General features: G+C 43.3%; 1 protein-coding gene across 4 annotated transcripts in view; it reads left to right on the forward strand.

The window, feature by feature from the left end:
• Positions 1 to 23,018, forward strand: part of MAEA (macrophage erythroblast attacher, E3 ubiquitin ligase) — a 133,273-nt gene that overhangs the window by 95,831 nt on the left and 14,424 nt on the right. For 3 of the 4 annotated variants that reach the window (XM_074992311.1, XM_074992309.1, XM_074992312.1), the window contains exons 4-6: positions 51 to 173; positions 1,031 to 1,144; positions 3,022 to 3,098. In XM_074992311.1, coding sequence (XP_074848412.1) covers positions 51 to 173; positions 1,031 to 1,144; positions 3,022 to 3,098 — 314 coding nt within the window. The remainder of the gene's footprint in view (positions 1 to 50; positions 174 to 1,030; positions 1,145 to 3,021; positions 3,099 to 23,018) is intronic. The other variant, XM_074992310.1, reaches the window with a different exon arrangement.

Consider the following 23,018-nt stretch of genomic DNA (forward strand, 5'->3'; position numbering starts at 1 on the left):
TTGTGAGCATAGCTTAGCTGGTCTTACTCTCTCATGTTTTTCTCCTTAAGGACTTGGTAAATATTGAGATGTTCTTGACGGCTAAAGAAGTGGAAGAATCTTTGGAAAGACAAGAAACTATGACATGCTTGGCTTGGTGTCATGATAACAAATCCAGGCTCAGGAAAATGAAGGTATGGAAGTGTAATATATAAAGCTTTAACATAATCTACATAGTCATGGCTGTATGAACTTATCCAGTTGAATTTAAATTGAGTCTGAATGACTTGACACGTACTAAATTAAATACTAAATTAATTCCTTTAATATGTCTAAATCAGGAAGATATTGTACCCACTTATACCAAAGCTAAACTTGGCCCTAAATCTAGATCCTTTAGGTGCAAGATTTTCCTTGACAAATTATTTCAATGTAATGTATAAATATTATGTTGATATTTAATGTTATTTACAGATACTTAAGTCCAAAGGGGTATAGTCTTAACTCAATGCATGAGGACTTACATGCATAACTTCTTTGCATCCTGGTGAGAATGTACTTCACAGGGTGTGTAAGAAGTTGCTTTTAAAAGTATGAAGAACAATTGAAATGCTAATCATATGTCGTCAAGCTTAACACAGTGGGAGAAATTTATTTTATTAAAGTTTATGCAGATATGAAGTCTTAGAGCTAAAATGCAATAATGCTAAGTTAGAATGCAGTTTTCTCAAAAAACTGCATTTAGTCTAGTAATGAGAAAAGTACATCTTCTAGGTCTTGTCCATCATGAGTGGAAGATAAGGAGTCATTCTGTGTTTATCCATATATAGTTAGCTTAAATTCCCTTATCTTTAAAGTTGCTTTTAAACGTATGCTGTTATCTTTTATAGGGCTTGCAGAAATCTGTTTTAACTGATATTAACCCAACCCACTGCCTCCCTCAGAAAGGTGTTTTGTGTCTTACATTTTTTTGAAACTAAGAGCTTTCTTTAACCAAAAATGTCTGAGTGCATTTAATGATAAGCAAAGAGTGACGTTCTCTGTCACTCAGGGGCGCCAAAATGAGAATGAACCGAAGATGGGACGCAAAAGTAAATCGGCCTGTGATTACTCTAAAGAAAATGATGATCTTGTAATGGAAACCATTAAAGGAAAACCAGAATTGGTATGTAAACATTGTTGCATAACTATACTGCTCAAGCAAACCTATGTAATGTTAATATGTTAAGTAACATATGAAATTAAATCTGAACTATTCTTAATTTTTTCATCAACAATAGGCAATGTAAAAATAAATACTGAAAAAACAACTTTCACATCCCCAAAAAAATCTATTTCTGCAAGCCCTACTTGACATAAAAGCGATGGCTGTGGGAGATCAGAATCGGAGGAAAGTAACTATACTTCTTTTTGAAACAAACAAGAATCAATTTCTTTTGTGTGAAAGGCAATTTAGTTGCTTATTAGTGTTTAAATCCTTGCCCACCTGCCTGCAAATGTAACCAAAAGTTGAACTGGAGAAGAAACGGAAAGAGTTTGGGATGGGGAGAAAGCAGAGCAGAAGTCCTGTTGTTCCATTGAGTTATCACTCTTGCGAATAAGGCTGTAGTAGGATTGTGACAAAATCTGTGCTGTCTTGCAATGAATCTGAAATCTACTGATTATACAGGATTTTTAAAAGTTCTGGGAGTCTGTAACATCCAGTTAATTGGCAGTACACTGTAAAATGACTGCGGTTCTGAAGACTTCCCCCACCCCCGCCAGCTATATTAAAAGGAGGCATTACAGTTCTTAGAATGTATTATTATTGTAGGGGATTGATGACTACTAACATAGCGTGAAGCCTTTTTAAAAGATACTTAAAAAAATCCTAAGTAAGTGATCATGTGCAAACTTCTCTCTTGACGGTCAGGCTTGGGAGTTGTAAAAGAGCCTATTTTCAAAAAGTGAGTCTTAAACAATTACAGTTTAAAACTTTGTATTCCATCAATGTGATGGTTTAAATTTCTTTTCAAGGTTTCTAATTGTTTAATAATGGTGTCATAAATGTGTGCTGAACTAGTCACTTTAAACAGTTAACTGACAGATTTGGAGCTGTTCAAATTCCTGTTGATGTCATTGAGGAATTTCAGTATTGTGCAGAGAAACAAAAGGCAGCCATTTGCTAGAAATGTCAGGGAGGAAAATGTTTGCTGAAAGGAGCAAGCAAATTTGAAGAATACATATTTATTTTTCAAGTGTCAGAGGGTGTATGTTTTTTTTTTAAAAATTAATAAATTTGGCTGTGTCCCTATAAAGAAATATAGTGAATTGTTCTTTTTGGAGATAAACTTTTTAAAATTCCACATGCTCAAAGTTTTCTTATAGATTTAGAGAACCTGTGCTGAATTTGATACAAAGGGACACTGTCAGCTTACTAACCTTTTTTGAAAACAGGTTGATGCAATTTGATTTTTAGTGTGATTATCTTTAGTATGACTTTTAAAACACTGTTCCAGTTTCTTTTGGAGTAGGGGAAAAGGGCCCTCAGTGATCTAAAATAATGTGCTGCTTTTGTGCTAACATAAACATTCATGGAGCTATTCAGAGACACCTTTGTCCCAACCATTCTTCACAATTCCATTGTGTCCCATAGCTAAGAGAGTCCCTCTGTCTTAATTATTGCTTTTTCTCAGACATTGCTACAATATCTCTGTCATACAGTTGCAGTGTGGTACAAAGGAATACCTCTGTTCCATTCACACCCACAATGAGGATAGTATCCTTTAGTCATCAGAACACCACTGGTTCCTGTTAAGACAGTTTAGCCTTGAAGAAGGGAAAGATACTAGGAACCCTAGTTTTCTTCCAGAGAACTTTTTGCCAATATCCAGCTGCCATGTTGCTAGCATTAAACTATTTTCTCTGCATTAATACCTATAAATAAGCAAAGCTGCATGCCATTAACACTATTTCATGGCAAACAGTAGTTTGCACAATATATCTTATGTTCTCAATGTTGCTTAGGCCCTGTCTAAGACCTCATCTTGTCTTTAATCTCAGAGCTGTCTGGAGTTCAGCCTAAGGATTCAGGAGTTCATTGAACTAATTCGACAGAACAAGAGACTGGATGCTGTGAGGTATGACATTAGGATGCTTACCAAACAAGTTCTCTTAATAAGATGATAATACGATTCACATGAAATGTGTGACTGTTATGCACACCCAGAAGCTTCACAGCTACAGATGGTCTCTTCAGGATTGCTATTACCAGACCCTCTCAGGGTATTTAATAGACTACAGTTCACACTAGATTATTTGGAATTTTAAACACAGGCTATCATTCTAGATACCTAATTATAGAAACTTTAAAATGATTTCTGAAAATAAAACTTTCTGGCTTTGTGAAACTCAAGAATTCTACACGTCTACACTGCTGGTCTCTTGGTGTAGGTAAATGCTTTTTAAAATATGCAGTTCAGTTTGCAATTACTATAGTATCCCTTAATCTTGAGTAGAAACCAAAAGTGTATAGTCGGGATTGGCTTGCACAGCCAAACTTCCTGTGTATCAAGAAAAGAAGTTTCTCTTTCTATGTGGACTGGTTGGAATCTGATTTAACTTTAACATTTTGATCACAGGTGTTTACATCTAAAACTAGATATAGTTAGTTTAGCTCCTGAAGTTTTTTTTCATCGTGCAATCTTTATTAAACTCTGTTCAAATAAATCCTAAAGTTTTAAGCATTTAAGTTCCTCATTAAGTGGACTATATTAATACTTTGCAGCTCAATGATGCCTCTTATCTGAAGGTCTCTACTGTATTACAAAAAAAATAAGAGTCCTCACTTCTGTGAGGTATGTTAAATGTTCTCCATTTTACGTGGCAAAGGACAATTCAGGCTTGCTCAAGGTCTTATGAGTCAGCGACAGAGACGGAAATAAAACCTAGAATTCATGATTTGTAGTTCCCTATTCTCACCACAAGACAACTTTCTTGTCTCTGGGTAAATACTTTTTATTATATTGGGTCAGGAAGAGGTTTAAAATGCACCAGGCTTTTGAGACAGTGGTCTCAATCTAAGCTGTTAGAATAATGTTTCAGAGCAGAGAAGAGATTCTGCTAAAATCTGTTAGATGGCTGTGCAGGGACTCTGTGATTTGCAGATCATATGTGATAATATTTTGTATTATTCTGTTACTAAGCTACTGCACTGTTAGAGAGGGTGTTCCCTGGTGAGGTTTGGAGTGGTATGGTTATAATTATACTAGCAGATGTACTTGGCATTGCTTGGGTCTTTAGGTGAAGCAGTTTTTTGAAAATAAATGAAAAATGTGCATGCCTTCTTCAGTGATTGATTGATTTGTATTTTTCAGAAATGAATTAAACAGTGGGGGCTCAAGGCAGGGCGTGGGGAAACAGAAGTCAAGGCGGTTGGGAAGAAAAGAAATTAGGGCCAGGCTCTGGGGATGGCCCTTCTCTCCGCCAGCCCCTCCTCAGTCTGCAGGCTGTCTGAGGAGGGGCCAGGCTCTGGGGGCTATCCCTCCTCCAGGACACCCCCCGCCCCCAAGTCTTCAGGCTGTCTTAAGGGCAGAAGCTTTGGTGGGATGCCTGCCTCCAGCTGCGCCCCATGGCATGCTGGCTGAATGGGGTGGGGGCAGGCTCTGAGGGCTGCCCCCCCAGGAGCAGCTCACATGTGGCCTGCAGGCTGTCCAGGTAGGGCCAAGTTTAGGGGGCTGCCCCCAGATTTTAGCACCCCCCTTCAGCAGCACCTCCTGTGGCCTGCAGTCTGTCTGGGTGCTGCCTCCCACCACCAGAGCCAGACTCCAGGGCACCACCCTTTCCCCAGATCCTCCACCCCACTTCATGGTCTGCAGGATATCTAGGCAGGGCCAGGCTGCAAGTGGCTGCCCCTTCTCCAGCTGCACCCCTTCCAACAGTGTGCTGGCTGTCTAGAGGCAGTAGGCTCTGGGAACTGTCCACAATCCAGCTGTCTCCCATGGCCTGCAGGCTGTCTGGGGAGGGCCAGGGTCTGTGGTCTGGTCCACCTCCAACAGCTCCCCACCACCTTGCAGGCTGTCTTGGTGGGGCAAGGTTCCGGGGCTGTCCCCAGCCTCCAGCATCCCTCCCATGGCCAGCAGGTTGTCTGGGCACTGTCCCCCTTGAGCAGCCCTCTTCCGTGGCCTGCAGGCTGTCTGGGGGCTGCCTCCCACCCAGCAGCCCCTTCTGTGGTCTGTATACTCTACACAGGGTGGGGATAGACACAGGGCGTTGGGTGGGGAGCTATTTACCCTGTCTTTGTGGCAGGCAAGATGGCAGAGTCTCAGTCCTGCTGGGCTCTCTCTTGGTGCTGGAGCTAGCCCCAGTGGCCATTCTCCATATCCTGGCCTTCCTCGTCCTTGTCACCTCCCTACTCCTTTTGCCCTCTCTTTCCCTTGCTATGGGAAATCCTGGGTTTTCAGGCATTTCCCACTTCCTGGACACAACCAAACACTGACCTGGGTTTAAATTAAGGTAAGAGGAACCTGCATGCCAAATGTTATGGTCGTAAGTCTATGGTTTAAGAAGAATTCTGGAACAAATGTAGCACAAACAGAGGGACAGTCTAAAACAGTGGCGCTCAACCTTTTTTCAGCTACAAACCCCATAGTTTGTTGCACTTGTGTTGCCATCCCAGAGACATAACCCCTATCAGCCCCAGCCTCCCTCATCCACAGGCTTTACCCTCCATCAGTCCCAAGCCCACTCCCCATCACCAGGTTTTGCCTAACTGAAGCGACGCGCTCAGCATGCTTCTCCTCCACAGCCACCACCTCCCCGCCACTGCGCCCCACTGCTGCCACCGCAGCATGGCTGTGGCAAGGCAGGCTCGGCCACCCCTACCCCCATATCTCCTTTTAAGCAGCGGCAGCCTCCAGAGCCGTAAGTGGAGTCAGTGGCAGTAGCCCTCTTTAAAGAGCTGCATGCGGCTCCATAGCCATGAACCCCCAGGAAGACACCTGCAAACCAAGGGTTGCACACCACTGTTCTAAAATATATATGCAAATAAACACTCCTCCTGCATTTTGTTTACCTAATGGAAGGGATCCTGAACAATTCTGAACTTATACAGACTCTCAGCAGTCTTAATCAGAACTTCCATTCTTAGATACAGAACACTTTTTTCAGCTCTGAATGGAAGACTTTTTTTTTTTCTGAAGGGAGAATGCAAAATGGATTCTGAATTCTGAACTACCTGTGTGTGTCTGTGATATTCTCGACTGATGTCCCCTGTAACATGTTGCTGTTGTTGCTATTTCAGCTTATGGAAATGTGCCCAAAATGTGACAAATTATGCCTTATGCAGTAGCACAGTTGTTGCATAGTTTCCCTTTTGCATAACAGCCAGCTTTCTTGCATCAGTGTGCAGCAAGCAGAAGAGAAAGTTGTTTTATAAAAACGTCATAGCAATATTCGAACAAAATATACTGTGTGAATATCATAATAGCTGTTCATCTACAGCATTATATGACAGAGAAAAAATGTGTGTGCACTGAGCTTAGAGTATTTTTCAACATGCCTTGTCCTCTAGTTCCTGCTATGCTTTCATTCGGTTAGTATTGCATACTCCAAAAGCTCAAAAATAAATGTTGTTTTGGTGTGTGAGCATTTGAATACAATCAGCTCACACTTTCAAGTATTTCTCAATGTATGATGTCTAAACTTTTTTTTCTTCTAATGAAAGTTAAGAATCTCAAAATCACTGAGCTCCAGGATTTAGGCATGTGAAAAATCAAAATGAAATGCGCCAAATAACATCAGATTTATGATAAACTAGTGAGAGTTGGCAGTACTGCTCACACATTTCTTTGAGATGACTGTTGTGAGACGAAGATTAGGGTTAGAAGAGACCTCAGGAGGTCATCTAGTCCAAACCCCTGCTTAAAACAGGACAGACTCCAACTAGATCATCCCAGCCTGGGCTTTGTCAAGCATGGCCTTAAAAGCCTCTAAGGATGGAGATTCCACCATCTCCCTAGCTGAACCATTTCAGTGCTTCACCACCCTCCTAATAAAAAAACAAAAAAGCAGTCCAGTAGCACTTTAAAGACTAACAGAATAATTTATTAGCTGATGAGCTTTCATGGGACAGGCCCATTTCTTCCGATCGTAGCTATACCAGAACAGACTCAATATTTTCTGATTTGTCAACCTCGATTACTATTTTTGGTTCTCTGTGCCTTAAATATTGAGTCTGTTCTGGTATGGCTATGATCTGAAGAAGTGGGTCTGTCTCATGAAAGCTCATCACCTAATAAATTATTCTGTTAGTCTTTAAAGTGCTACTGGACTGCTTTTTTGTTTTGATAGTATATAGACTAGCATGGCTTTCTCTGTTACTATTCCACGCTCCTAATGAAATTGTTTTTCCTAATATCCAACCTAGACTTCCCCCCCTGCAACTTGAGTCTGTTGCTGCTTGTTTCATCTTCAATCATCTTGAAGAACTGTCTCATTCCATCTTCTTTGGAGCCCCTTCAGATAGTTGCATGCTGTAAAATCCAGCAGTACTCTTCTCTTCTGTAGACTAAACAAGCCCACTTCCCTCAACCTCTTCTCATAAGGTGTGTGCAACAGTCTTTAACCATTTTTGTTGCCTTCCAAGGAGGCCCTCCAGTATTCCCACCTGCTTTGTGTATTGAGGGCCCCAAAACAATACTCCAGATGTGACCTCACCAGTGCCAAATAGAGGGGATTGAGCACTACCCCCAGTCTCTGGGCAGTCCGCCGACTAAAGCACTCCAATGTGCCAACAGCCTTATTGGCAATGAGCGCACACTGTAGACTCATATCTAACTTATCATCCACTGGGATCCCCTGGCCTTTTCTGAAGAATTGCCACATACCCAGTTGTTTGCCAGTCTGTAGCAATGTGTATGGGATTCTTCCGTCCTAAGGGTAGGACTCTGCACTTTTCCTTTTTTGAACCTCATCAGATTTATTTTGGCCCAGTCCTCCCATTTTCTCTAGGTCACTCCAGACCCTACCTGTATTCTTCAGTGTATTTACCTCTCCCCACATTTTAGTGTCTGCAGATTTGCTGAGGGTGCAATCAATCCCATCATCCAAATCATTCAAAAAGATGTGGAACAAAACTGACTCCAGGTCTTATTACTGGGGCACTCTGATACTGTCTGCTGAATAGACATTGAACCATTCATCATTACTTGTTGAGACGGACAGTTTAGCCAGCTTTCTATACACCTTGTAGTCCATTCATCCAATCCATACTTTAACTTGCAGACAAGAATATTGAGACCATATCGCATCCACCACTTTCCATATATCCAGAGAGCCAGTTGTTTCATCGTAGGTTGATCAGGCATGATTTAACCTTGGGGAATTTATGTTGATGGCCTCTGATCACCTTCATCTCCTCCAAGTGTTTCAAAATGGATTCTATGACAATCCTTTCCAGGATTTTTCCAGGGACTGAGGTGAGGCTGACCAGTCTGTGTAATTCCCAGATTCTCCTTCCTTTTATAGAGATGGACACTACCTTGAGTACTTCATGGCCGTGTCTACACTAGCCCCAAACTTCGTAATGGCCACGCAAATGGCCATTTCGAAGTTTAATAATGAAGCGCTGAAATGCATATTCAACGCTTCATTAGCATGCGGGCGGCCGCGGCACTTCGAAATTGACGCGTCTCACCGCCGCGCGGCTCGTCCTGACAGGGCTCCTTTTCGAAAGGACCCTGCCTACTTCGAAGTCCCCTTATTGATGGGAATAAGGGGACTTCGAAGTAGGCGGGGTCCTTTCGAAAAGGAGCCCTGTCAGGACGAGCCGCGCGGCGGTGAGACGCGTCAATTTCGAAGTGCCGCGGCCGCCCGCATGCTAATGAAGCGTTGAATATGCATTTCAGCGCTTCATTAGTAAACTTCGAAATGGCCATTTGCGTGGCCATTTCGAAGTTTCAGGCTAGTGTAGACGTAGCTCATCTGTTTCCATGTCATCTGTCATGAGGTTGCCTTCCCCATTCAGTAAGGGTCCAAACCTTCCAAAACCTTTTTCTGTTGGTAGCATACCTATAGAAACTCTTATTGTTCTTCACATCCCTTGCTAGCTGCAGCTCCAATTGTGCTTGGGCATTCTGCATGCTCGAGCAGTATTTTTCTACTCCTCCCTAATCATCTGTCCAAGTTTCCACCTCTAGTTAGCTTCCTTTTTGAGTTTAAGCTTACCAAAGATTTCTCTGTTAAGCCATTGTGGTTGCCTGTTCTATTTGCTCTTTCTGCATATTGGAGCAGTTTGGTCCTGTGTCTTCATTAAGGCTTCTTGAAAATACAGCCAGCTCTCCTGGACTCCTTTCCCCCTCACATTAGCTTCCCAGTGGACCCTGCCCATCAGTTCCATGAGGGTCACTCCTGCCCAGGTTGCTACCTACTTCTGCTTCCCCTACCAATTCTTTCCTGTTTGTGAGCATCTGGTCAAGAGGAGCATGACCTAGTTGGTTCTGCCAGCATTTGCACCAGGAAATTGTTTCCAACACTCTCCAAAAACTTCCTGCATTGTCTGTGCACTGTTGTATTGGTCTCCCAGCAGACGTCAGAGCAGATGTTTTCTACTCATAAAAGCCAGAGCCAGTACTAGGGGATAGCAAACAGTGCAGTTGCTTTGGGCCCCCCACAAAGTTGAGCTGGTCAGGCTTTGACCCCTTGCCGTGGGGCTCCAGCTTTCTGCTGTGGGTTCAAGTGAGTCTAACACAGGCCCTTCTTGGCAGACCACCTGCCTGCTTGAGGACTCTTCCCCCCCCCCCCCCCCCCCCCGCTGTGGGTCCCAATCCCTGGTTGAGGAACATTGCTCTGAAAGCACTATTTTCATTGTTGGGAAAGCAGCTTACTTATGTTACTCAGAAGCCAGATGTGGCAGAGATTTGAGCACAGATGAAGCAGTGATGGGCCCAGAACTGGAGCAAAATGGAGAAGATAGTGCAGTTTTTTTTTTTATTGTGGGTCTGTGGAAATTTCTAATTCCTAGCACTTCATTAGGGTTTCCCTATATTCACTCCTAAATCAGCATTGCTGCAATCAAAAGAGTGGTGTTGATTCTTCAGATCTGGTGACGACAGGCTAAGTGAATGGCAGAGCACTCTCTTATCATGTCTGCACACAATCCACATCCCCAAAAGATGGAAGGAAAGCATCTACCACTAACATGTAGACATCCCTGGAAGTTGACCCACACTAAGTTATGTCCGTTTCAGTTACATAAATTGTGTAACTTAGGTGTGCTTACTGCTTTAGTGTAGACCATTATATCCTTGAAGCTCTGCACCAAGTCAGGATATGTCAACATCATCAGTGCTTATGTACCCACGTTGGCGTTATGCACCGAAGACAAGGACTGCTTTTATTTTAATCTTCAGAAAGTTATCGACTCCTTCCCAACTGGCAAACAACTGTGCATCCTTGGTGACTTCAATGCAAGAGTCGAACACAACCATCAGTCCTGGCCTGTCTACCTCAGTCATCATGGTATTGGGAAAATGAACGAAAATGGTCAAAGGCTTCTCAAATTCAGCTCTCAGAATCAGCTCCACATCACTAATACTTTCTTTAACTTGAAAGAGTGTCACAAGGTTTCATGGCACCACCCTGGATCCAGTCACTGGCATCAACTTGACCTTGTACTGGTACACAGGAAACAGCTTGATGCCGTCAAATTTACATGCACTTACCACAGCGCAGATTGTGACACTGATCACTCATTGATCATCAGCAGAATGAAAATCATCCCAGAGAAACTCTATATGACAAAGGAATGCAGTAAGCCAAAGATCAATAGCCTCAATACCAGAGAGGTGCTGAAATTCTGTCTTTGCTGAAGATCTCACTTGCAAAATGGAACACAAACTGGACCAACAAACCATTGATGAAACATGGTCCATGCTGAGAGATGCAGTATACAATTGTGCCAAATCTGCCTTCGGAACACACAAATTCTCCAGCAAAGACTGGATCAATGAAAATGCTGACATCCTTAGGCCTCTTCTTGAAGAAAAAAACAAGGCAGATCTGAATAACATAAAGAACCCATTTCAAAGCACAAGAGATCAACTTCAACATGCAAGATCTGGTCTTCAGAGAGAATCCAGGCAGTGTGCGAACAAGTATTGGGCCAATCTGTGTTTTAATATTCAAAAGACATCTGATTTGGGTGACCCAAGAATCATGTAAGATAGATTGAAGAAAGCACTCGGACCAGACATGCACAAAGTTGCCCCACTGAAATATTTAAACAGACAGGTGATCACAGACAAAAAGGTGCAGATGTTCAGATTGGTGGAACACTACTCAAGTCTTTATTCCCACAAGTGTACAATACAATCTGAACTTGACAGCCTCATCCCAACCCTTCCAGAAATGTCTGAGCTAGATGCAGAGCCTGTGGAGGAGGAACTTTCTCAAGCTCTTGATGCTCTCTTCAATGGAAAAGCACCAGGAAATGACAGAATCCCAGCTGAAGTCCTGAAGGTAAACAAGGCTGTGCTCTTCCCCTTCCTCTATGATTTACTCCTAAAATGTTGGAGAATAGATGCCTCACACAACATGAAGAATGCAAACATCATCACTCTCTATAAAAACAAAGATGACAAGGGTGACTGCAACAACTACAGAGGCATCTCATTACTGAGCATCGCAGGAAAAGCATTTGCCTGTGTCATTCTCAAATGCCTGTAAAAACTCGTAGATCGGGTCTGTCCAGAAACTTCAGGGCTGGCAAGTCAACAATGGACATGATTTTGTCTCTTTGACAACTACGGGAAGAATGCAGAGAACATGGAAAGCTATTATTCATAACATTTGTAGACTTAACAAAAGCATTTGACACAGTCAGTAGATCAGGACTATACAGAGTATTAACCAAGATTGGCTGCCACCGACCCTACTCAAGCTTATAACATCCTTTCACGAAAATATGAAAGCAACAGTACAGTGTGATGAATCTACATTGGAACCATTTGCCATGAACAGCGGAGTCAAACGAGGGTGTGTTCTTGCCTCTACCCTCTTTGGCATATTCTTCTCAGTTCTTCAAAAGTGCACACTTTAAAACTCATGCAGCAATGTATTTCTCTCTACAACCTGACGAAACTCAAGGCCGAAACTAAGGTCAAGGAAGTCCTCACTAGGGAACTCCTCTTTGCAGGTGATGCAGCTCTCATCGCTCATAATGAAGACACGCTAGAGTCACTTGTGGATTCTCTGTCCAGAGCTTACAAGTTGTTTTTCCTTGACATAAGCATGAAGAAAACTGTTGTGTTCACTCAAGGTATACCTCAGCAACCCAATGTCATTCTAGATTACAGCCCATTAATGTGGTTCAACAATTAAACCTTGGATCAATTGTCACCACAAACCTATGCATGGATGAAGAACTGAACATCAGCATTGGGAAGGCAGCTACTGTTTTTGGCAGACCTATGAAACGAGCATGGAACAATCCTAAGCTGACGGTAAAAACAATTATACTAACCTACCAGGCATGTGTATTGAATAACCTGCTGTATGGTTCTGAGGCATGGACCACCTACTCGAACCAGGAGAAAAAAATTAACATTTTCCATCTTTGCTGCCTCTGCAGAATTATGAATATCAACTAGTAAGATAAAGTTTCAAATGCAGATGATCTGGCATACCCAGCCTCATAGTAATCCTCAACAGCAGAAGACTATGTTGGCTCGGTCACATGAGAAGAATGGGTGGTGAACGTCTTCCCAATGAAATCCTCTTTGGTGAACTGTCATGTGAGTTGAGAACAAGAGGAAGACCAAAGCTAGGATTCAAGGATACATGCAAAAACACCATGAAAAAATTAAACATCGATCCAAAGTCTTGGGAATCTTCATCACCAGATTGAAATACCTGACAATGACTGCTGTGAATGACAGGGCACATCATCCTTTGATAATATATATACAAGCCACGTAAAAGAACTTCATTTTAGAAGGAAAAGCTCTCAGACTCAAGAAAATGGAAATGGACCAACATGCGGTTATTGCATTCAACCGTGCAAATCCAATATTGGATGGATAAGCCGTGAGAAAAGCTGCAGACTCAAAGGCTGCCCATAGATCCTCACCTCCGCTAACCACTGTCTCTAGAGACAGAAAGGGGCCATATATAGTGTAGACCCCCTTATAGAAAAGCCTCTCAAGATTACTCCAAAGTTGGCGGAAAGAGGTTGCTTGAGAGAGATTTCTGTCATTATCACCCATACGTCTTTGGGTAGTGACTTACAGAGGAGCCATATTTCATCTCTATGGAAGGAGAAGAGTGACACCAGAGAACCACACTGACATCACACATTGTACCTTTTAGCTCTTTCCTGCTTAAGAGTCTTGATTGTTTGTGACAGGGGGATTGTGATATTAATGGAGTCTGGGGAAAACTGAGTGGAACAGGAACTGATTATAATGAAATAATTCAGTTAAAATATAATATGTTACCCCTTGAAGTGTCTGCTTCAAAGAGCATTACAATTAAGAAAAGAGTGTGTTGAGGGGTGCACACACAGCATACTGTCAGCAATACACCAGGATGAACAGTATCTTCTAATTAAAACAACTTCATTTGCATGTTAGAGAGCTATGTAGATATGCACTTGTCTTTCAGAAGAATGGCCTACACTGTAGAAGGAAAGTGTCCAATGTAGTAAAGGGGACTGTTCGCCCTGCCCCCCTTTTTTTAATAATTGCCCAATAGTTGCCCACTGCTTCATTACAAAGTAAGTGTATGAATTTTCAGATATTTGAAATATTACTTGTGTGGGGTGGGAAAGGGGTCTATCGTTCATTTAACGTGTTTGCCTTCAGTTCTCAAGTTTTCTAGTAAGTCTATAAAATGAGTTATCAGCTTAACTTACTGTGCAGGGGCATATTTTATATCGTTATATGGTAGACCCCTGGCTTGCTCACAGATTATGTTCCTGGGGAACTAGGTGTAATTTGAATTTCATGCAAGTTGAGGTCGGGGCGGGGGGTGGGGGGCAGGGCCATCAGCTCCACCCTCAGGGAGCTGCCGGGGCCAGGGAATCCCAGGTTACAGGGGATGGGAGCCGGCAGAGCACAGTGCTCTGCCAGCTCCAGCCCCACGGCACCACCATCAGGGCAGGAGAATCTGGCGTTTATAGGGGATGGAAGCTGGCAGAATGCTTAATTCCTGGGGATTCCACAGCCCTGGCAGCTACCTGTGGCTGGAGCTGCATCTAGGGTCCCCCTTGACTTGTGTCAAAATGGGAAACGTGCAAGTCAAATTGACATATATTGGGGTCTACTGAACTGGATTTTGAAGAGCAAAGTGTTTATGTATTCTATATAAAGATATTTAGCTGATCATGAATCACAAGAGCTGCAACTGTTAGCACTATTACAACTGGAAAAGTTTTAACTATCTGGTTTGTTTTTTTGTTTTTGATTTTTTTTTTTTTATTCTGCCATAATTAAAAGGGGAGCTGCTGAATGTCTTTCTCTAATTCAGTGTTTTGACAGCCCTGATTCACTCATAGCGCTATTAGCTTTGAAGGAACTTGTTTTGGAACATATTGTTAAGCAGTGACTATTCTGATCATTTCCTGTCTGGTTTGTTAATTTTAAAATAAATGTCATGAATAACAAAGAAAATTTGAAACTAACATGTCTTGGAAGGAGTAGCATAAAAATTCTGATTGCTTTTAGCAAAGCACTACAACTTCTGCTTTTAATAGGTTGCTTCTGTTAAATGCCTGCAGCAGGATTCTTTCAGTAATGTGTCCATGGTGCAATAAATAGGTCAGGCATCCATTAGAAAGCAGAGAAAGAGGCTGTTTACCAAGTAGTTTCCTGTATGAGTGGAACTCAGAGAGCTGACATTTTGTTGAAACACAGCTGGTGTTTAAATAAGTTTGAAAGCTTTGCTTACTGCCTGCTGAGAAACTCTAAAGTGACATATTGCTTGTAAGTTACAAGTGATGTGAGCTTTAAAAATATGAATTTTTATTTAATACTTTTTTAATTTCTGAAGCTTTTTGGTGTATAATGTTTGCACTCTGAGTTTACTCCAAGATAGCTGGTTAGAGTGCTCTTGAAAAGAGCATATGTAAAGCTGTGTAACACAAAGATAGGGAATTCTAAAAAATTTGCTCCCCCACTTTATTGTTTTACAAAAATGGTAGGGATAATGATACATCTTGCTTCTTGGTCATATTTGCATTGGTTCCTGGTTTTGTGTCAAATAGGGTGAGTATGTTAGTGCGTGTATGTACACACACACTCCCTACCTGTGATGGCACAGAAGTTATATATATTCACTATAATGAGATCTTGAACCATCCCTCCACTGTGATCCTAGAATCCCTTGGCCAAATCCCTCAGCAGCTGCCTAAAGATGATCTTGTAACACTTCCTACCCTGAATGTGGTCCACACTGCCATCAAAGTGATCAAGTGCAACAAGGCAACCGGACTAGATGGAATCCCCACCAAAGTCTATTGCTCAACCAGGCAAAGTTCTTGCTAACCCCTGTTCAGTGCATAGAGTTCATCGGGGCAGTGCTAGATGCCATGAAAGCCAGGGCATTCTTCCCTGATCAGGGCTACCAGGCTCTCTTCCATCTCCTGCTCTCCCTCTGAGTTTCCGATCACCTTAGTCTGCATGTGCCTTTAGCTGCTGGGATACTTGGCAACTTGCACATATATGGTGCTGTTTGCTAGGCTCAGTCTCTACCCTCTCCAGGCATGGTTGGCCTCAGTGTACCATCCTAGCTTGTCCAGGATGGCTTAGACATGGTCATGACCTTGTCTTGCCACGTCTTGAATGCTTTCTGCAGGTAGTTGTGCCCACAGAACGTTCTCATAGGTGTTTCCTTTCCCACTCCTCAGTCCACTGTGTCCCTGGTCATGGACATGGCAGCTTTAGGCTGGGATGCTCATCTGGGACATCTCACAACTCAGATGTCGGTGTCAGGGACAGTGGAGGCGCTGTCACACCACATCAACATGCGCGAGCTCAAGGCCATTCACCTCACTTGCCTGTGGTTCTACCTCATCTCCACAGTTGCTACATAGCAATATTGACAGACCATACAATAGCCATATATTATATCGACCAGAAAGGTGGCGCACATTCCTCCCAGTTCTGCTCAGAAGCTCTGCACCTGTGAGAGCTCTGCCAAGCCCACTCTGTTCACCTGAAGGCATCCTAACTCCTGGGAGTCCAGAACCAGCTGGCGGACCATCTCAGTTGTTGCTTCCTGGCCCTCGAGAGGTCGATCCACGTGGATGTTTTCCACTCTGTCTTCTGAAAGTGGGGCTTTGACCGGCTGGACTTTTTCGCATCACAGAGCAACCGCAAGTGCCCTACATTCTCCTCCTTCCAGGCCCTCAGCCTGGGCTCCATAGCAAACTGGGGTACCAGTGTTGGCGAGCCCACACCAGAGCTATGAGGATTACAGACTAACACAGCTACCCCTCTGATACTTTTTACCGTAATACAGTCAGTACTCAAAAAACCAATATTTGCTTCCTGAAACTACTCCTCCACAATAGTAAGCTGTACAGAAACAGTCTGTCCTATATGATGTTTACTATATTGTGGTTTGAACAGGGAAAGGAGGTGGGTATACTAAAATTGCTAAAGGACTATTTTTGTGGTATTAATGACCTGGCCAAACCCAGCATACTGCAGACTTTTGTAAAATTATTTTTAAACGTAATCTTCAAACCCTAGTTGGGCAGTGACAAAATGTTGTGTATTTACAGTAGTATTTTAAAACTGGTCAGGTTTTTTGCATTTTTTGTATAAATGATACTGTTGAGGGAATTCTGTGCCAAAAACTGAGATATCATATGTAAAATATTTTTAAAATTGTACAAAATCTGCATGTTGTCAAAATAACACAATATGAGCACACAGTTTTCAATTATTTGTTGACAAGTATTTTGAAACAAAATTCCAAAATTGAAAATGGTGTGATTACATTGTTTTTTACGATTAAACTATTTAGAGCTTTTCAGAATTTTAATTTTTGGGCACACAGTTCCCCCAAGAGTGCCAGGGTTCTTTGTGGTGCAATCTGGGTATGAGCAAGTTAGTACAGAGGTGTGGGTGTCAGGGAGGTGGGGAGTATGGATCCACAAGGCCTCGTGAAGGATTTTGAGTACAGAGGGAGTGGGATTCTGCAGGTGAGTCCATGTAAAGGTGGTTAGGGCTCAGGGATGGGGACTGTAGGAGTAGGGCAGGGACTGTGGGGGGTCAGGGTACGTCTGGGTGTGAGGTATGGTTGGAGTGGCTCCTGATGTGGGGGGATGGGGCAAGGCATAGTTGAACAAAGAGGGGGTTGGAGATTCAGGGGTTTCCAGTTGAGTGGGTAGGGGGAAGGTCACTGGACAGGGAGCTGCTCCCCTGTCCACTCCTGTGCATCTGGAAACGCGCCCCCCCAAAGCACAACTGAAGCTTTCTACCCCAAAGCCCACACAGACCCCCCCCCCCGTCCACCTTCAAAAGCTCCTCATCCCACAGTACACATTCTTTTTCAGGGGAACCTTCTGGCACTCTGTGCAGGGAAGGAGAGGAGGAACTCCATCTCTGTCATCGTCATCCTTCCCCTGCCCAGCTGGGACTGAGATCCCTGGGTAGCCACAATGTTCCTAGACCCCCCCACCCCCAGTTGATTTACCTCTCTCCCAGCTGCCCAAACAGATCCATCTGAGCTGTTGGTCTGCAGGGGACAGAGTGAAGAAAGAGAGCACTAGTCAAGCTCTCTTTGTTTCCCACAGAAGCCATTTTTTGCAAGGGAGCAAAGAAAATCTGCAGAGGGATGGCATTTTTCTGCTCTACTGCAGAGATACAAAATTTATAAGAACATAAGAACATAAGAACATAAGAATGGCCATACTGGGTCAGACCAAAGGTCCATCAAGCCCAGCATCCCATCTGCCGACGGTGGCCAATGCCAGGTGCCCCAGAGAAGGAGAACAGAAGACAAGTGATTTATCTCCTGCCATCCATCTCCTGCCCTTGTTATGAAGGCTAGGGCACCATACTTTATCCCTGGCTAATAGCCATTTATGGACCTGACCTGCAAAAATTTATCAAGCTCTTTTTTAAACCCTAATAGAGTCCTGGCCTTCACAGCCTCCTCGGGCAAGGAGTTCCACAGGTTGACTGTGCGCTGTGTGAAGAAAAATTTCCTTTTATTAGTTTTGAACCTACTACCCATCAATTTCATTTGGTGTCCCCTAGTTCTTGTATTATGGGAAAAGGTAAATAATTTTTCTATATTCACTTTCTCCACACCATTCATGATTTTATATACCTCTATCATATCGCCCCTCAATCGCCTCTTTTCCAAACTGAAAAGTCCCAGTCTCTCTAGCCTCTCCCCATATGGGACCCTTTCCAAGCCCCTAATCATCTTAGTCGCCCTTTTCTGAACCTTTTCTAATGCCAATATATCTTTTTTGAGGTGAGGAGACCACATCTGCACGCAGTACTCGAGATGTGGGCGTACCATAGTTTTATATAGGGGAAGTATGATATCTTTTGTCTTATTATCGATCCCTTTTTTAATAATTCCTAACATCCTATTTGCCTTACTAACTGCCGCTGCACACTGCGTGGATGTCTTCAGAGAACTATCCACTATAACTCCAAGATCCCTTTCCTGATCTGTCGTAGCTAAATTTGACCCCATCATGTAGTACGTGTAATTTGGGTTATTTTTTCCAACATGCATTACCTTACACTTACCCACATTAAATTTCATTTGCCATTTTGCTGCCCAATCACTCAGTTTGCTGAGATCTCCTTGTAGTTCTTCACAATCCCTTTTGCTTTTGACTGTCCTGAACAACTTGGTGTCATCTGCAAACTTTGCCACCTCACTGCTTACCTCATTTTCTAGATCATTGATGAACAAGTTGAACAGGATCGGTCCCAGGACTGAGCCCTGGGGAACACCACTAGTTACCCCCCTCCATTGTGAAAATTTACCATTTATTCCAACCCTTTGTTTTCTGTCTTTTAACCAATTTCCGATCCATGAAAGGACCTTTCCTCCTATCCCATGACCACCTAATTTACATAAAAGCCTTTGGTGTGGGACCGTGTCAAAGGCTTTCTGGAAATCTAGGTATATTATGTCCACTGGGTGCCCCTTGTCCGCATGTTTATTAACCCCTTCAAAGAATTCTAATAGATTAGACAGACACGACTTCCCTCTGCAGAAACCATGCTGACTTTTGCCCAACAATTCGTGCTCTTCTATGTGCCTTGCAATTTTACTCTTTACTAGTGTTTCTACTAATTTACCTGGTACTGATGTTAAACTTATCGGTCTATAATTGCCAGGATCTCCTCTAGAGCCTTTTTTAAATATTGGTGTTATATTGGCCGTCTTCCAGTCATTTGGTACCAAAGTGGATTTAAAGGATAGGTTACAAACCACTGTTAATAACTCCGCAATTTCACATTTGAGTTCTTTCAGAACCCTTGGGTGAATGCCATCTGGTCCTGGAGACTTGTTACTATTCAGCTTATCAATTAATTCCAAAACCTCCTCTAATGTCACTTCAATCTGAGTGAGTTCCTCAGATTTGTCGCCTAAAAAGGCTGGCTCAGATTTAGGAACCTCTGTAACGTCTTCAGCCGTGAAGACTGAAGCAAAGAAATCATTTAATCGCTCCGCAATGGCACTGTCTTCCTTGATCGCTCCTTTTATATCTTTATCATCCAAGGGCCCCACTGCTTTTTTAGCAGGCTTCCTGCTTCTAATGTATTTAAAAAACATTTTACTATTGTTTTTTGAATTTTTGGCTAGCTGTTCCTCAAACTCTTTTTTGGCTTTTCTTACTACATTATGACAGTTAATTTGGGAGTGTTTATGTTCCTTTCTATTTTCCTCACTAGGATTTGACTTCCACTTTTTAAAAGCTGCCCTTTTCTCTCTCACTGCCTTTTTAACATGGCTGTTTAGCCATGGTGGTTCTTTGTTAGGTCTCTTACTGTGTTTTTTTATTTGGGGTATACATTTAAGTTGGGCCTCTAGTATGGTGTCTTTAAACAGTTTCCATGCAGCTTCCAGGGATTTTAGTTTAATTACTCTACCTTTTAGTTTCTGTTTAACTAGCTTCCTCATTTTAGTGTAATTCCCCTTTTTGAAATTAAATGCCAGAGTGTTTGACCGCTGCGGTGTTCTTCCCAACACAGGAATATTAAAAGTTATTATATTGTGGTCACTATTTCCAAGCGGTCCAGTAACAGTTACCTCTTGGACCAGATCCTGCGTTCCAGTTAAGACTAGATCGAGAACCGACTCTCCCCTTGTGGGTTCCTGTACTAGCTGCTCCAAGAAGCAGTCATTTAAGGCATCAAGAAATTTAATCTCTGAATCCCGTCCTGAGGTGACATGCACCCAATCAATATGGGGATAATTGAAATCTCCTATTATTACTGTGTTTTTTATTTTGATAGCCTCTCTAATCTCCCTTAACATTTCAGCATCACTATCACTGTCCTGGTTAGGTGGTCGGTAATATATTCCTAATGCCATATTCATATTAGAGAAATGAATTGTTATCCATAATGATTCTATGGAACATTTTGATTCCTTTAGGATTTTTACTTCATTTGATTCTATATTATCCTTCACATATAGTACCACTCCGCCACCCGCACGACCTGTTCTGTCTTTCCGATATAATTTATATCCCGGTATGATAGTGTCCCACTGATTGTCCTCATTCCACCATGTTTCTGAGATGCCTATTATGTCAACTTCCTCCTTTGATATGAGGTACTCCAGTTCACCCATCTTATTAGACAGACTCCTAGCATTAGTGTAAAAGCATGTTAGAAAACTACCACTATTTATATGTCCGCCTTTCACAGACACGGTGGATTTTTTTATGCATGATTGTTTTACATCTGATCTTGCCCATATATTATTTCCCACGTTCCCTATCTGACTAACTTCTAGGGAATCCCTGTCTATGGAGCCTCGTGTAAGAGAAGTCTCCGTCCGATCCAGGTGCTCCCCCGCACCAATCGGCTTTCCCCCACCTCTTAGTTTAAAAACTGCTCTATGTCCTTTTTAATGTTTAATGCCAGCAGTCTGGATCCACCTTGATTTAGGTGGAGCCCATCCTTCCTGTATAGGCTCCCCCTACCCCAAAAGTGTCCCCAGTTCCTAATAAATCTAAACCCCTCTTCCCTACACCATCGTCTCATCCACGCATTGAGACTCTGAAGTTCTGCCTGTCTATCTGGCCCTGCGCGTGGAACTGGAAGCATTTCAGAGAATGCCACCAAAGATGTTCTGGATTTCAGTCTCTTTCCTAGTAACCTAAATTTGGCCTCCAGAACATCTCTTCTACCCTTCCCTATGTCATTGGTACCAACATGTACCACGACGACCGGCTCCTCCCCAGCACTGCCCATAAGTCTGTCTAGATGCCTCGAGAGATCCGCAACCTTCGCACCAGGCAGGCAAGTCACCATACGGTTCTCCCGGTCATCACAAACCCAACTATCTATATTTCTAATGATCGAATCCCCCACTACTAAAACCTGCTTCTTCCTAACAGCTGGCGCTCCCTCCCCCGGAGAAGTATCCTCGGCACGAGAGGATACAACATCACCCTCTGGAAGGAGGGTCCCAACTACGGGATGGTTTCCCTCTGCTCCCCTTGACTGCTCTCCTTCCCTGAGCCTTTCATCCTCCGTAACAGCCTCAGGACTGTCAGATTGGAGGTGGGACAGCCCTACTATGTCCCGGAAAGTCTCATCCACAAACACCTCTGCCTTCCTTAGCTCCTCCAGTTCAGCCACCCTGGCCTCCAAAGCACGCACTCGGTCTCTGAGGGCCAGGAGCTCCTTGCATCGAGCGCACACATACGCCACCCGCCCACAGGGTAGGTAGTCATACATACTGCACTCGACACAATAAACAGGATAGCCCCCACTCTGCTGCTGGGCTTCTGCCTCCATTTCCTACTCTAGTTATATATGAGGGTTAATTAAATGTTTCAGATAGAGGTTGTTATAAAGGATTTAGTTTAAGGGCAACAGAAGTCACTGGCTCCCTCCAAGCTCCCCCTCTCAACTCCCCTCTCCAAACTCCCTCCTGTTAGCACACACCCTGTTTGCCAGCACCCGGTCGCAAAGCTCCCTGGTCGCTTACCAGCAGGGTTTAAGTGCTCGGCCTCCCTGATAGCTCCTCCCTCTGCCTACAGCTCAGCCAATCAGCACACGGTGTTTCAATTCAAACCTAATCAGCTTCCAACTGCCTGCCTGCCTGCCTGCCTGAGCACACGGCCTTTCAAACAAACAAACACACACACTCAGCTCAGCACTCCAAACAAACAAACTCCAAACTCCAAACAAACACACAAGCCCAAAACCTCCAAATATAAGCAGCCACTTACCCCAAGGTGCTTTAGTTTGCTCCTTCCTTCTCCTCCTCCAGGAGAGCCTCTCCAAACTCCCTCCTGTTAGCACACACCCTGTTTGCCAGCACCCGGTCGCAAAGCTCCCTGGTCGCTTACTAGCAGGGTTTAAGTGCTCGGCCTCCCTGATAGCTCCTCCCTCTGCCTACAGCTCAGCCAATCAGCACACGGTGTTTCAATTCAAACCTAATCAGCTTCCAACTGCCTGCCTGCCTGCCTGCCTGAGCACACGGCCTTTCAAACAAACAAACACACACACTCAGCTCAGCACTCCAAACAAACAAACTCCAAACTCCAAACAAACACACAAGCCCAAAACCTCCAAATATAAGCAGCCCACTTACCCCAAGGTGCTTTAGTTTGCTCCTTCCTTCTCCTCCTCCAGGAGAGCCTCTCCAAACTCCCTCCTGTTAGCACACACCCTGTTTGCCAGCACCCGGTCGCAAAGCTCCAGGCATATAAAGCAGACAGAATTATTGCAACCTAGAGCAAACATAGTACCTTGCACTTATGTAACATTTGAGAGCAGAAGACCTCAAAGCATTTTACAAGATGTTTGAATATCCTCTGCATGTTACACTGAGGAAACTGAGGC

This window comes from Carettochelys insculpta, chromosome 4 (genome assembly GCF_033958435.1).
Source record: "Carettochelys insculpta isolate YL-2023 chromosome 4, ASM3395843v1, whole genome shotgun sequence".
NCBI classification, from domain to species: domain Eukaryota; kingdom Metazoa; phylum Chordata; order Testudines; family Carettochelyidae; genus Carettochelys; species Carettochelys insculpta.